This window comes from Triticum aestivum, chromosome 5D (genome assembly GCF_018294505.1).
Source record: "Triticum aestivum cultivar Chinese Spring chromosome 5D, IWGSC CS RefSeq v2.1, whole genome shotgun sequence".
Classification (NCBI taxonomy): domain Eukaryota; kingdom Viridiplantae; phylum Streptophyta; class Magnoliopsida; order Poales; family Poaceae; genus Triticum; species Triticum aestivum.
In genome coordinates, this window is record NC_057808.1 from 277,883,580 (window position 1) to 277,897,325 (window position 13,746).

General features: G+C 47.8%; 1 protein-coding gene across 1 annotated transcript; it reads left to right on the forward strand.

The window, feature by feature from the left end:
- The first annotated feature begins 7,583 nt into the window (after positions 1-7,583).
- Positions 7,584-12,608, forward strand: LOC123120504 (uncharacterized). Its single transcript, XM_044540514.1, has 4 exons — positions 7,584-7,757; positions 11,159-11,721; positions 11,810-11,896; positions 12,004-12,608. Exons 1-4 carry the CDS (start codon positions 7,584-7,586, stop codon positions 12,122-12,124), a joined length of 945 nt encoding a protein of 314 aa, XP_044396449.1. The 3' UTR covers positions 12,125-12,608.
- The last annotated feature ends 1,138 nt before the right edge of the window (positions 12,609-13,746 follow it).

Genomic DNA, 13,746 nt, shown 5'->3' on the forward strand with positions numbered 1-13,746 from the left:
AAGAGGGCACTCCGTGACCTCGCTGAAGTCTGCCAAGTCGCAGCAATAAACCCCTAGAACGACACGGCCATAACTTTTAATGCCGATGATGAACCAAAATTCCGGTCAGTTCGGGCACCAGCCGCCTGGGTCCTCAATCCAACTGTGGATGGCTTTCGGCTCACGAAAGTGCTCATGGACGGCGGCAGCTGACTGAACCGAGGACACGCTCAATAAAATGCAAATAGACAGGAGCCGCATCGAGCAAAGTAATACGACCTTTCGAGGAATCATCCCCAGTCGAGAAGCAAGATGCACGGGAAAAATTAAACTCGACATGGTATTCGGCACGCCGGAGAACTATCGATCCGATGAGATAACCTTCCAAGTGGCCTCTTTTAACAGTGGATATCACGCCCTGTTGGGGCGAGACGCATTCACGCGCTTTCAAGCCATACCTCATTATGGGTATATGAAGCTCAAGATGCCCGGGCCCAACGATATTATCACTCTCGCCAGTGATCCGAACATAGCACTCCGCCGAAAACAAAACCGCATCCCTGGCCCTCGAGGCACTATCCGAGGCCCTCGCAGCCGAAGAGTTAACCGCACTACGCTCCACGGCGGATAGGGACGACGTAATCATCGATAAGCAGCCCAAATCCACCTCCTTCAAACCAGCAAACGAAATAGTCAAATTTCAGGTTCACCCAACGGACCCTAAGAAGACAGCTTCCATCGGGGCTCAGCTGGACCCGATGATCGACGCTGCACTATGCGCGTTCCTGCGCGAGAACTGGGACATATTCGCCTGGCACCCTTCTGATATGCCAGGAATCCCACGCAGGTTGGCCGAACACAGCCTCAATATATTAAAGGGATACAAGCCGGTCAAGCAAACGTTGCGCCGCTTTTCCGAACCCAAACGACAAGCTATGGGGGAGGAGCTAGCCAAGATAATTGAAGTCGGGTTCATCAGAGAAATCAAACACCCGGACAGGCTATCGAACCTGGTGGTGGTACCAAAGAAGGATAAATCCTGGCACCTGTTCATCAATTTCAAAGACCTCAACAAGGCCTGCCCTAAGGATCCCTTCCCCCTCCCCCGCATCGATCAGATCATTGATGCTACTGCAGGACACGACTCACTGTGTTTCCTCGACGCATACTCCGGATACCATCAAATCAAAATGAAGGAGTCTGATCAAGCCGCAACGGCATTCATTACAACATACAGGCCTTTCTGCTTCAACACTATGCCCTTCAGGCTGAAAAACACCGGCACCACCTACCAACGCATGATTCAAACATGCCTGGAGAAACAAATCGGCAAGACGGTCGAAGCATACGTGGATGACATCGTCATCAAAACTAAGCACGTCGAGTCACTAGTAGACGACCTGCGTCTCACATTCGATAACCTTCATACATATGGCATCAAGCTCAATCCGCAAAAGTGCATTTTCGGCGTCCTCGCCGGACAACTGCTGGGCTTCATCGTTTCCAATAGAGGATTTGAGGCAAACCCAGCCAAAATTCGAGCTTTGTCACAATTGGCTACACCAACAGACCTCAAACAGGTCCAAAAACTAGCCGGATGCGTGGCAGCTTTAAGCCGCTTTGTCTCTAGGTTAGGATAAAAGGCATTGCCACTATATCGCCTGCTCTGGTGCACCGACCACTTCGAGTGGACGGACGCGGCAATGGCCGGACTGGAAGAAATAAAAGCTCTTTTAGAAAGCAACCCAATCCTGGCCGCGCCGAACGTCGGCGAGCCCATGTTATTATACATCTCTGCAACACACCAGGTGGTGAGTGCGTGTCACAGCCTGATTTTTGGCCCTTTCTTTTTCTTTTGTTTTTCTGAGGTTTTGCTTGAGTTTTCTTTTTCCGTGGCTATGTGGTCTGGAAACTGAAGAATATGACCTCTTCTTTCTTTCCAGAGTGGCTTGTCATCCCCATATCCATCTCAAGACTTTGCCATTTCCATCTTGAACCAACCCCAATATTCTTTTTCTTGGCAATATTCCTTTTTCTGTTAAAGGAATAATCCTTTTTGCCCTAGGTTGTGAAGCAACCTATACTTCCATCACTCCTAAAATTCCCAAATAATTATCATAAATTGTTTGGGTCATATCTTCATCAAATATGGCAAAATACTTCATTGGCCATGTTTTCCATCATGCTCAAATAATTTCTTTCCTGTTCTGTCTTAAATGGCACATTGTGAAGCAAGTGCTATTTTTCTTTTCCCATTTGACCCCAAACTTTTTGGACACCTTTTCTTGTCCAAATAATTGACCTGTGCCAAAATTCAACTTTATTTGCCTAGCCAAGCTTCCTCAGTGATTTTTCAAAGTTCATGTCTGAGGGAAGCCTTTGTGAAGGAAGTGCTAGATAGGGTTATCCAAATGAGTTGAAATTTTGCACACTCCTTCATGTGCTCATGTAATCACCCTCCTCCAACTTTCAGCTTCATCCAATCATCTACGTGAGCACGGGACCAAATCTTTGTTTCTGGCAATATTTTCAGGTTATGAAGCAATTATAATTTTTAATGCTTCATTAATTTTGATAAATTACCAGAACATTCTCCTACCCATATAACATCTCTCCACCAAATTTGGGATCATTTCCTCAAGTCATTTTCTCTCCAAAATTACTGCAAGTTTCTGGTCAATGGGGATGTTTGTGAAGCAAGTACTATTTTGGCATGTCCATTTGGTATGAAACTTTTACAGCACCTTCATATGGCCATATAACCCTGCCTTGCCAAATTTGAGCTCAAGTTGATACTCCATGTGAGTGCATCATCATGCTCAAGTTTCTGGACCATTTTGGTCAGTTGCAAAGCAACTATATTAAGCCTTGGTCCGTTTCCCTCCAAAACCCCCGGGATTATAGTCGTCCTTATCCGATCACCCCAGACATATCATTTGGCACCTAGCTATTCTCAGCTGATCACATAAATATGGACAAGTTTCCTACAGCAAACTTGCATCGAAGCCACACTTCACTCCAGAGCAGCTTTGCTTGATCTATCACCTTCCCCAGCCTTAGTGATGCATGAACTAATCACCAGCCATATCACGGCAGCCCCTCTTGTCCTCTTCGGGCCAGACTACGCGGTGACCACCGTTTTGGCATGGCGTTTCTCACGCTCTAGTGCCTCTGTCTTCTTCTCCCTCTCTCTGCTTGTCGTTCCAGCAAGCACGGGCCTGTCTAGCGTGTTCCCCGCGTTGTCGCCGTACCCGTGGAGCCATTTCCCCCTCCGTCTTCTTCCCCGGTGAGCCATCCCCATCATCGAACAGTGAGCGTCGACGGGCGAACTGTACCCGACCGGCTCTGTCCGCGCCTCGGCCGCTTCCTCCCCGTGCCCCTTGGCTTGCTCTGCTCCGTGATCGCTGCGCCGCTGCCTCGTCGTCTTCCCGCGCCCTCCCGTGACTGCTGCTCGTCGCCAGAGCTTCGGCCGGACCCGAGCGGCGGCATCCAGCTCGAACCACCTTACCCCGCCTATTTAAGCCCACCCCAGCCTCGTCCGAGCTCACCACTCGCCTCACCTCACTCCTAGTGCCTCGCCTAGCCTCTGAAACAAGCTCGGGAAGCTATCCTCGCCTCGATTGCCCGCCATGGCCGCCGCGATGCTCCGCTCAAATTCGAGCATGGCAGCGCCCCTCCCCCTTCCCTTCCTCCACAAGTAGATCCACTGAAGCCTGCCGAGCCTCCCCAGGCCCTCAACTAAGTCTCGCCGCCGCCGGAGCGCCATGCCCATCCTCACCCGCAGCCACCGTCCACCGCGGCCGTGGCTCCGCCCTTCCCCATGCTCCCCAGCGACCGTTCTGCCCACAAACGGGTGCGGCTCCTTCCCCTGAGCACGCCGATAGGTCGAGCGTCGCGAGAGGTTGCCGGAGTCACCGGGAATCCGCATCGGGCCGCCGGCCTTGTCTCTGCATCGCGAGTGAGCGGGCGGAGCAAGAAGGAGACCTGCCAGCAGGCCCCCTCCCCGCGGACCCCACCTGGCAGCCACTCAAGGCCGGCCCTGCTCCGCCACGTCAGATTAGTGGAGACGTACTCGCCGGAGTACGCTTTCCCTTCTCGGAAACGCCTTCCGTCTCTGGACTTCGTATTCCTCTAAATATGCTTTCTGTTTTTCAACTCAGGGGCCTGTTTGTAGAAATCTTTTTACAGATTGGTCCCTGGTCTTCGTCGGGCTATAACTTTTCCTCGAGACTCCGATTGAGGTGAATCCAACGCCCACGTCTTCGTCCTGTCGAGCCTGTTCTGTTCCCATCATTTTCACTATGGTTTGACATACTAGAAATGACCATTTTGCCCTCGCCCGGAAACAGCCCCCTCCGGGAGAGAACTGTTTTCGGCGAATCTTTCCGCGGCTTCACCGCACCTCTTCCCGAAGTACCCTTCATCCCCAGGCAAGCCACAACCACCATTTGCATGATAGTCATGAAGTAGCATTGGTTTTCAACTTGAATCTTTAATAGTTGTCTGTTTGTTTTGCTGATGTTGTCGTTATTTCGGTTATGCTTATGGATCGGTGGTTACCGTCATGCTATGTTTTCTTGCACTCTGTTATCATGTTCTATCTGCCAGTATTACTTTCATATGCCATGCTTGATAGTAGTACATGTTGATGTTGGTGATGGTCTTCGGTGCATGACTATCGTTTGTTCCGAGTACCGTTGTTATGCATGTCATTTGCATCTAGTTGGTTAAATGCTTGCATGGTAGCATTATTGATATGTTCTTGCATGATTTCTATCGCTGATGGTAGTGGTCATGTTATGCTTTGAGTAGTATTATACCTGTGATACTCATGCTCGTCATTATGCCATGCTCAGTTGGATATGATTCATTATTGATATGGTTGATAGTTATGTTGCACCCCCATGTTTATATTGATATCTTGCTCATGCATTGTAGTTGCATCATGTTATTTTATCATGGCTCAGCATATTGCATTCAAGTTTAACCGGATTAAATTGAACTTGAACAACTGTTGGCTGACTCATGGTGCCACCATATCGATCTGACCAGTGCAACCACATTTGCCTTTTATGGGGAGGTCCTAACTGCGTCTATTGTCATGCCTCTCGCCGGTGCCTCCAATGAGGGAAGGTTATGCGCGGGCGCTACCTTGGCCGGGTAGGATGGCATAAGCATGTGTGCCTGTTGTTGTGATTGGTATACCATTGTCCCCATTTGGGACCGTTTTTGTTTTGCCACGACGGTGGCCGTTGATGCCTTAGGTAGGCACGGGGCCACCCATGACTTAGCCCAAAGGGGAGTTGGTCGGAGTGGCCGGGAGAGTGTCATGGCAGTAGGACGGTTTTGTCGGAACGCCATTGGTCCACCCGAATGGGAGTGCGAGGCCAAGGGTTCCGTGGTGTGGGTATACAGTGTGCTAACCTCTGCAGAGTGTGTGTTAAATCTATCGATAGCCGCGCCGGCGGATAAGGGCCCAGTTCATAGTTGGTCACACTGTGGGTCAACAGTAATAATAATGTTCTTAATAACAACCCTGGTTCGGTGACGAGAAAGAGATTGATTGTGATCGAGTGAGGATCACCGTGGTATCGAGGATATCGAGTTGTTGGATATTTGTGGTATTATGTGAGAGTCAAGGGTAAAGGTCAAGCTCCTTGTGGTCATGTAATGATTACTACGGTATTGTAATACCAAGCTTGATTGGATCCTCAGATGATCGTGTGATGTCCGTGATGGTAAGTGATGCATGTGATGGTTACCAGGTAACCCGAGCAGAGTAAGTTGGTGCATGATAGATTCATCCTGTTGCATGCTAGTATTATCATGTTCATATGTTCATGCCATGCTCATATTGTTCTAGCTGTATCATCTTGCGCATGCTATGATTGATCTGATAGTATCATGTTAATCCTTGTTAACATGTAAATGCCATGCTGTTGTCTGTCTTGATTGCTCTTGGTTGCTGTGAGCTTGCAAGTACATTCAATGTTCTGACCTGGCGTGTCATGCCAGTTTGCAGGTCATGCCGGATTTGATTGCTTGTTTCCCGTGGATTCCTTGTTTGCGAGCTAGGATAAGCGTTCCAGCCAGAGTCCCTGCAGAGTGGAGTTCATCACCGTCCTCGTTGTTCCATTGCAAGTAGTTATTCCGCTACTTCGTGTTGTTCTGCTGCTTGCATGGAGCAACCATGGCAGGCGTAGTTTCGCCATGCCGATGTAATCCCCTTGTATCCATATAGTTTGTAATAAAGAGCTGATTTGTTCTATGCTAAGCAATGTCGTATTCCAAAAGACTTCTCCTTGATCTCTGGGCTGGAATACGGGGCGTTCCGGTTTCTCTGAGCCGGGGTGCCACATGCTTGGTACCAGAGCAGGTCTAGCTGTAGGACACCCTAGCCCGCGTGAACGTTAGAATGTGGTAGTATAGAGACTGGTTGGTTTGTTGCACTTGATTGCTGCATTTGTTTGTTGCATAGCATGCATATAGATTATTATATTGTTGCTAACGGTTAATCTTGTAAGTGTAGGTGGCATCGGTTTCGATCCACTACCTGCACCCTCCTTCTTTGCATGCCTGCTCTTCGGTGTTTGGCGTCATCTCTGTCCCAGCAGAGTGATGCCCTGGTGCGAAGTGTTCTAGACACCATTTGCAGGAGTTATGCGCAGGTATCGCATCGATATCTTTCCGCCACCCACCTGTATTATTTCGGTGATAGACTTGTCTCTATCCCGAATCGTGCCATCCATCTCGACCTTTCGGCAACCCTTACTGATATTTGTTATCAGACAAGGGCAATGCCAGCAAGCCCAGTTTCCACCGCTATTGCCCTATCATTCCATTCTTTGGACGTGTACGATTCCCTTTCGTACACTTGATGATGATGTGGCCGTGACCTTGTGTCTCGCTACTTGATCACCAAGTCCGTCCTCGCCTCCGTATCTATCCAGATCCAACCGGTGTTCAGCCAGCACTTGGTGTAGCTTTGGTTACACCAATTCCTTCCACACATGGATTTCACTTTCGTGCACACCGCCACAGCATATTAGACCGCAATACCGGAGTTTCCACGAGATTTGTGTGCTTAGGTATGCATGCATATTATTGTGTGAGTAGCAGTAATATGTGATGTTGCTTGATTATTTTTATTATTAGTATGCTTGTGTGTTTTTGTTTTCGTCGTTTCTTTTGCTTCTTTCTTTGGGCCTTTGGTGTTGCATATTTTCCCCTTATTACAGTTACTCGTCCACCGACACCGGACCTGAAGAATCGGTAAGGAATTCAAATACTTGGAAGCTCAGATAAACGGAATGAAGTTATCAGCAGACTGCATTAAAATTTGGAATATCCCGTCTGAATGCAAAAGGAATCATGGATGGACAGTCAGTATCATGTTTGCATTAGCATGCACTCCATACAATAGTACGGATAATCAAGTTTGCCTCAGTGTGCACTCTTCATGGCAGAAATGATCAAATCAGCAAGAAGATAAGCTGTGTGCCAGACCAACAATGCAGTCTCAGTCAAAGGGATGGTTCAGATGCAAGGTTTGATTCTTCTATGAGGATGATTTTGAAACATGATATTCCTGGAAGAAAGCAAGGATGCGCCATATACTCAGAAAGGAGGATAGTCCAGCAAAGCCCCGTTGCATGCAAGAAATCAACAGCAGAAATATTAAGATGGTATACATATGTGGTAATGAGTCCGCACCTCACAATGAGAAGCTTCCAAGGCAAGATTACCCAGTGCGCTATATGGATGACTTCCCGTGCAAGGTACCTTGTCTTCTTCAGGAAGCAACCACAAAAAAATTGGCATAAGGCACCGAGTCTTCCCTAGCAAGTCTTTAAGGGGGGAAGCTTCTGAAGCACGATACCCAGTCTTCCTCAGCGAGATAGTCTGATGGGTTCCAGCATAAGTCATCCAATCTCCCTCAGTACGGCATGGGATATTAAACTGTTAGTTGGCAGCATTTGGCAGTGCATTCCAAGAATCAGATCCGCAACAGTTTGGTCAGAAGCAAGAATTAGTCAGAAAACAAGTCCGCCTAAGGAATTAAATTCTCATATATTGTGAGTATGCTGCCAAGCTCTTGCAAGTCAGTGGTACGATGGTGAAGTCAAGGTGAGAATCCGGAAATCTCACGAGTCATGCCAGAATAAGAAAGTCAGTGATACACCTCAGTTGGTGATGCAAGAGCCGACAAGTTTTGGAGAAAGACAACATGGGACAGCAAATTTTGTCAGAAAGGCCAGTTGCCTCATACCCGACAAGGCGATATCATCTACCTTTGCCACCACCTGGTACGCCAGACGACAGCAATGAGATGCATGCATGTACGTGTGAACCTAGTACAGATTCCTATCACACGATGCATGAATGAGGATAAGTAACGATTGCCGAAATATCGCACCCGACAGTACCTATGGTAATATGAAGAAGTAATATGATCAAGCTCTTTCAACCGAGGATCCAGACCAAGAAAACAATAATGAAGGAGCAAGACCAGTGGTGCCGGTATGAAAATGGTTGCATGAACCATATGGTGCAGGAACCCCGGACAGTCTGAGCCAGTATCGACCGCCATGGATATTCACCTAAAAGGTCTACTCAATTTTGTTTGATTCCATCAACTATGGTAAAGCATCACACAGCCTACTATCCCCATGGATATACCGACAGAATGAATGTTCAGTACGAGGAATAACAGTCTTGAAGCATGTGCCCTCACTTATGTGAACCACTAAAGGAATGCATGTCTCGAACAAAAAATTTCCGCCAGAGCCACCGTCTGTCAAGGATGAGGATATTGCCATATAAGGTCACACCTTGTATGTTGGCCACGACAGGTGACAATCAAATATTTGGTATGAATCTGAGACTCAAGACAGTGGAGCTAGTCAGGATGATTCAGAAATTCATGCGACAAGTCAGAATCTGTCAGGAAAACGGGTATGCCTCAACCCACTGCTTGGAACCCGAAGGACCTGCATTTAGTGGAGGAACCCAATGCAAGGAGTCAGAGCTTGGGTGTTCATCAGGAATAATATAATCACCAATTCATGGAAAGTTGTTAGTACGGACACAACAATCGAAAATCACCCTCGGATTTGTGAGACAGACATATATTTCAGTCATGATAACAAATCACACTCAGCTAAGTCAGCAGATATGACAAGAATTGGAGCCAATATGAGCAGGAAAATGTGAGGTAAGATCTGTCAGGATATGGATACAGTGAAGCAAACCACCCCACAACCAGTCAAGTAAGCCAGATGAAGAATTTAATGGGAACATTCAATAAAGGAAAAAGGATACCCGAGTTGGAAACGGTCTCTTTAAGTCAGTATATGCATACTTGTTCCTTGAGCAACCAAATCTTGAGGACGAGATTTCTTTAAGGGGGGAAGAGTTGTCACAGCCTGATTTTTGACCCTTTCTTTTTCTTTTGTTTTTCTGAGATTTTGCTTGAGTTTTCTTTTTCCGTGGCTATGTGGTCTGGAAACTGAAGAAGATGACCTCTTCTTTCTTTCCAGAGTGGCTTGTCATCCCCATATCCATCCCAAGACTTTGCCATTTCCATCTTGAACCAACCCCTATATTCTTTTTCTTGGTAATATTCCTTTTTCTGTTAAAGGAATAATCCTTTTTGCCCTAGGTTGTGAAGCAACCTATACTTCCATCACTCCTAAAATTCCCAAAAAAATCTCATAAATTGTTTGGGTCATATCTTCATCAAATAAGGCAAAATATTTCATTGGCCATGTTTTCCATCATGCTCAAATAATTCCTTTCATGTTCGGTCCTAAATGGCACATTGTGAAGCAAGTGTTATTTTTCTTTGCCCATTTGACCCCAAACTTTTTGGAGACCTTTTCCTATCCAAATAATTGACCTGTGCCAAAATTCATTTTTATTTGCCTAGCCAAGCTTCCTTAGTAATTTTTCAAAGTTCCTGTCTAAGGGAAGCCTTTGTGAAGGAAGTGCTAGCTAGGGTTATCCAAATGAGTTGAAATTTTGCACACTCCTTCATGTGCTCATGTAATCACCCTCCTCCAACTTTCAGCTTCATACAATCATCTATGTGAGCACAGGACCAAATCTTTGTTTTTGGCAATATTTCCAGGTTATGAAGCAAGTATAATTTTTAATGCTTCATTAATTCTAATAAATTACCAGAACATTCTCCTACCCATATAACATCTCTCCACCAAATTTGGGATCATTTCTTCAAGTCATTTTCTCTCCAAAATTATTGCAAGTTTTTGGTCAGTGGGGATGTTTGTGAAGCAAGTACTATTTTGGCATGTCCATTTGGTATGAAACTTTTACAGCACCTTCATATGGCCATATAACCCTGCCTTGCCAAATTTGAGCTCAAGTTGATACTCCATGTGAGTGCATCATCATGCTCAAGTTTATGGACCATTTTGGTCAGTTGCAAAGCAATTATATTAAGCCTTGGTCCGTTTCCCTCCAAAACCCCCAGGATTATAGTCTGTGCTTATATTATCACCCCAGACATATCATTTGGCCCCTAGCTCTTCTCAGCTGATCACAGAAATGTGGACAAGTTTGCTACATCAAACTTGCATCGAAGCCACACTTCATTCCAGAGCAGCTTTGCTTGATCTATCACCTTCCCCAGCCTCAGTGATGCATGGACTAATCACCAGACATATCACGGCAGCCCCCTTGTCCTCTTCAGGCCAGACTGCGTGGTGACCACCATTTTGGCATGACGTTTCTCGTGCTCTAGTGCCTCTGTCTTCTTCTCCCTCTCTCTGCTTGTCGTTCCAGCGAACACGGGCCTGTCTAGCGTGTTCCCCGCGTTGTCGCCGTACCCGTGGAGCCATTTCCCCCTCCGTCTTCTTCCCCGGTGAGCCGTCCCCGTCATCGAATAGTGAGCGTCCACGGGCGAACTGTAGCCGACCGGCTCTGTCCGCGCCTCAGCCGCTTCCTCCCCGTGCCCCTTGGCTTGCTCTGCTCCGTGATCGCTGCGCCGCTGCCTCGTCGTCTTCCCGCGCCCTCCTGTGACTGCTGCTCGTCGCCAGAGCTTCGGCCGGACCTGAGCAGCGGCATCCAGCTCGAACCGCCTTACCCCGCCTATTTAAGCCCACCCCAGCCTTGTCCGAGCTCACCACTCGCCTCACCTCACTCCCAGTGCCTCGCCTAGCCTCTCAAACGAGATCGGGAATCTCTCCTCGCCTCGGTTGCCCGCCATGGCTGCCGCGATGCTCCGCTCAAATTCAAGCACGGCAGCGCCCCTCCCCCTTCCCTTCCTCCACCAGTAGATCCACCGAAGCCTGCCGAGCCTTCCCAGCCCCTCAACTTCGTCTCGCCGCCGCCGGAGCGCCATGCCCATCCTCACCCGCAGCCACCGTCCACCGCGGCCGTGGCTCCGCCCTTCCCCGTGCTCCCCAGCGACCATTCTTCCCACAGACGGGTGCGGCTCCTTCCCCTAAGCACGCCGATAGGTCGAGCGTCGCGAGAGGTTGCCGGAGTCATCGGGAATCCGCGTTGGGCCGCCGGCCTTGTCTCTGCATCGCGAGTGAGCGGGCGGAGGAAGAAGGAGACCTGCCAGCAGGCCCCCTCCCCGCGGACCCCACCTGGCAGCCACTCAAGGCCGGCCCCGCTCCGCCACGTCAGATTAGTGGAGACGTACTCGCCGGAGTACGCTTTCCCTTCTCTGAAACGCCTTCCGTCTCTTCTCCAGATCAGAATACGTTTTCCTCTCGGGTAAGCGTATTTCCTTTGTACTACGGCTTGAATTACGTTTTCTCTCATCTGAAGGCGTATTCCTCTAAATACACTTTCTGTTTTTCAGCTCAGGGGCCTGTTTGAAGAAATCTTTTTATAGATTGGTCCCTGGACTTCGTCGGGCTATAACTTTTTGCTCGAGACTCCAATTGAGGTGAATCCAATGCCCATGTCTTTGTATCGTCGAGCCCGTTCTGTTCCCATCATTTTCACTATGGTTTGACATACTAGAATGACCATTTTGCCCTTGCGCGTAAACAGCCCCCTTTGGGAGAGAACTGTTTCCGGCGAATCTTTCCGCGGCTTCACCGCACCTCTTCCCGAAGTACCCTTCATCCCCAGGCAAGCCACAACCACCATTTGCATGATAGCCATGCAGTAGCATTGGTTTTCAACTTGAATCTTTAATAACTGTCTGTTTGTTTTGCTTCTGCTGTCGTTATTTCGGTTATGCTTATGGATTGGTGGTTACCATCATGCTATGTTTTCTTGCACTCTGTTATCATATTCTATATACTAGTATTTCTTTCATATGCCATGCTTGATAGTAGTACATGTTGATGTTGGTGATGGTCTTCGGTGCATGACTATCGTTTGTTCCGAGTACCGTTGTTATGCATGTCATTTGCATCCAGATGCTTGCATGGTAGCATTATTGATATGTTCTTGCATGATATCTATCGTTGATGGTAGTGGTCATGTTATGCTTTGAGTAGTATTATACCTGTGATACTCATGCTCATCATTATGCCATGCTCAGTTGGATATGATTCATTGTTGATATGGTTGATAGTTATGTTGCACACCCATGTTTATGTTGATATCATGCTCATGCATTGTAGTTGCATCAAGTTATTTTATCATGGCTTAGCATATTGCATTCAAGTTTAACCGGATTAAATTGAACTTGAACAACTGTTGGCTGACTAATGGTGCCACCATATCGATCTGACCAGTGCAACCACATTGCCTTTTATTGGGAGGTCCTAACTGGGTCTATTGTCATGCCTCTCGCCGGTGCCTCCAACGAGGGAAGGTTATGCACGGGTGCTACCTTGGCCGGGTAGGATGGCATAAGCCTTGTGTGCCCGTTGTTGTGATTGGTATACCATTGTCCCCGTTTGGGACCGTTTTTGTTTTGCCACGACGGTGGCCGTTGATGCCTTTGGTAGGCACGGGGCCACCCATGACTTAGCCCAAAGGGGAGTTGGTCTGAGTGGCTGGGAGAGTGTCATGGTAGTAGGACGGTTTTGTCAGAACGCCGTTGGTCCACCCGAATGGGAGTGCGAGGCCATGGGTTCCGTGGTGTGGGTACATTGTGCTAACCTCTGCAGAGTGTGTGTTAAATCCATCGATAGCCGCGCCCGCGAATAAGGGCCCAATTCGTAGTTGGTCACACTGTGGGTCAATAGTAATAATAATAATGTGCTTAATAACAACCCTGGTTCGGTGACGAGAAAGAGATTGATTGTGATCGAGTGAGGATCACCGTGGTATCGAGGATACCGAGTTGTTGGATATTTGTGGTATTATGCGAGAGTCAAGGGTAAAGGTCAAGCTCCTTGTGGTCATGTAATGATTACTACGGTATTGTAATACCATGATTGATATGATCCTGGGATGATCGTGTGATGTGCGTGATGGTAAGTGATGCATGTGATGGTTACGAGGTAACCCGAGCAGACTAAGTTGGTGCATGATAGATTCATCCTATTGCATGCTAGCATTATCATGTTCATATGTTCATGCCATGCTCGTATTGTTCTAGCTGTATCATCTTGCGCATGCTATGATTGATCTGATAGTATCATGTTAATCGTTGTTAACCTGTAAATGCCATGCCGTTGTCTGTCTTGATTGCTCTTGGTTGCTGTGAGCTTGCAAGTACATTCAATGTACTCACCTGGCATGTCATGCCAGTTTGCAGGTCATGCCGGATTTGATTGCTTGTTTGCCGTGGATTCCTTGTTTGCGAGCTAGGATAAGCATTCCAGCCAGAGTCCC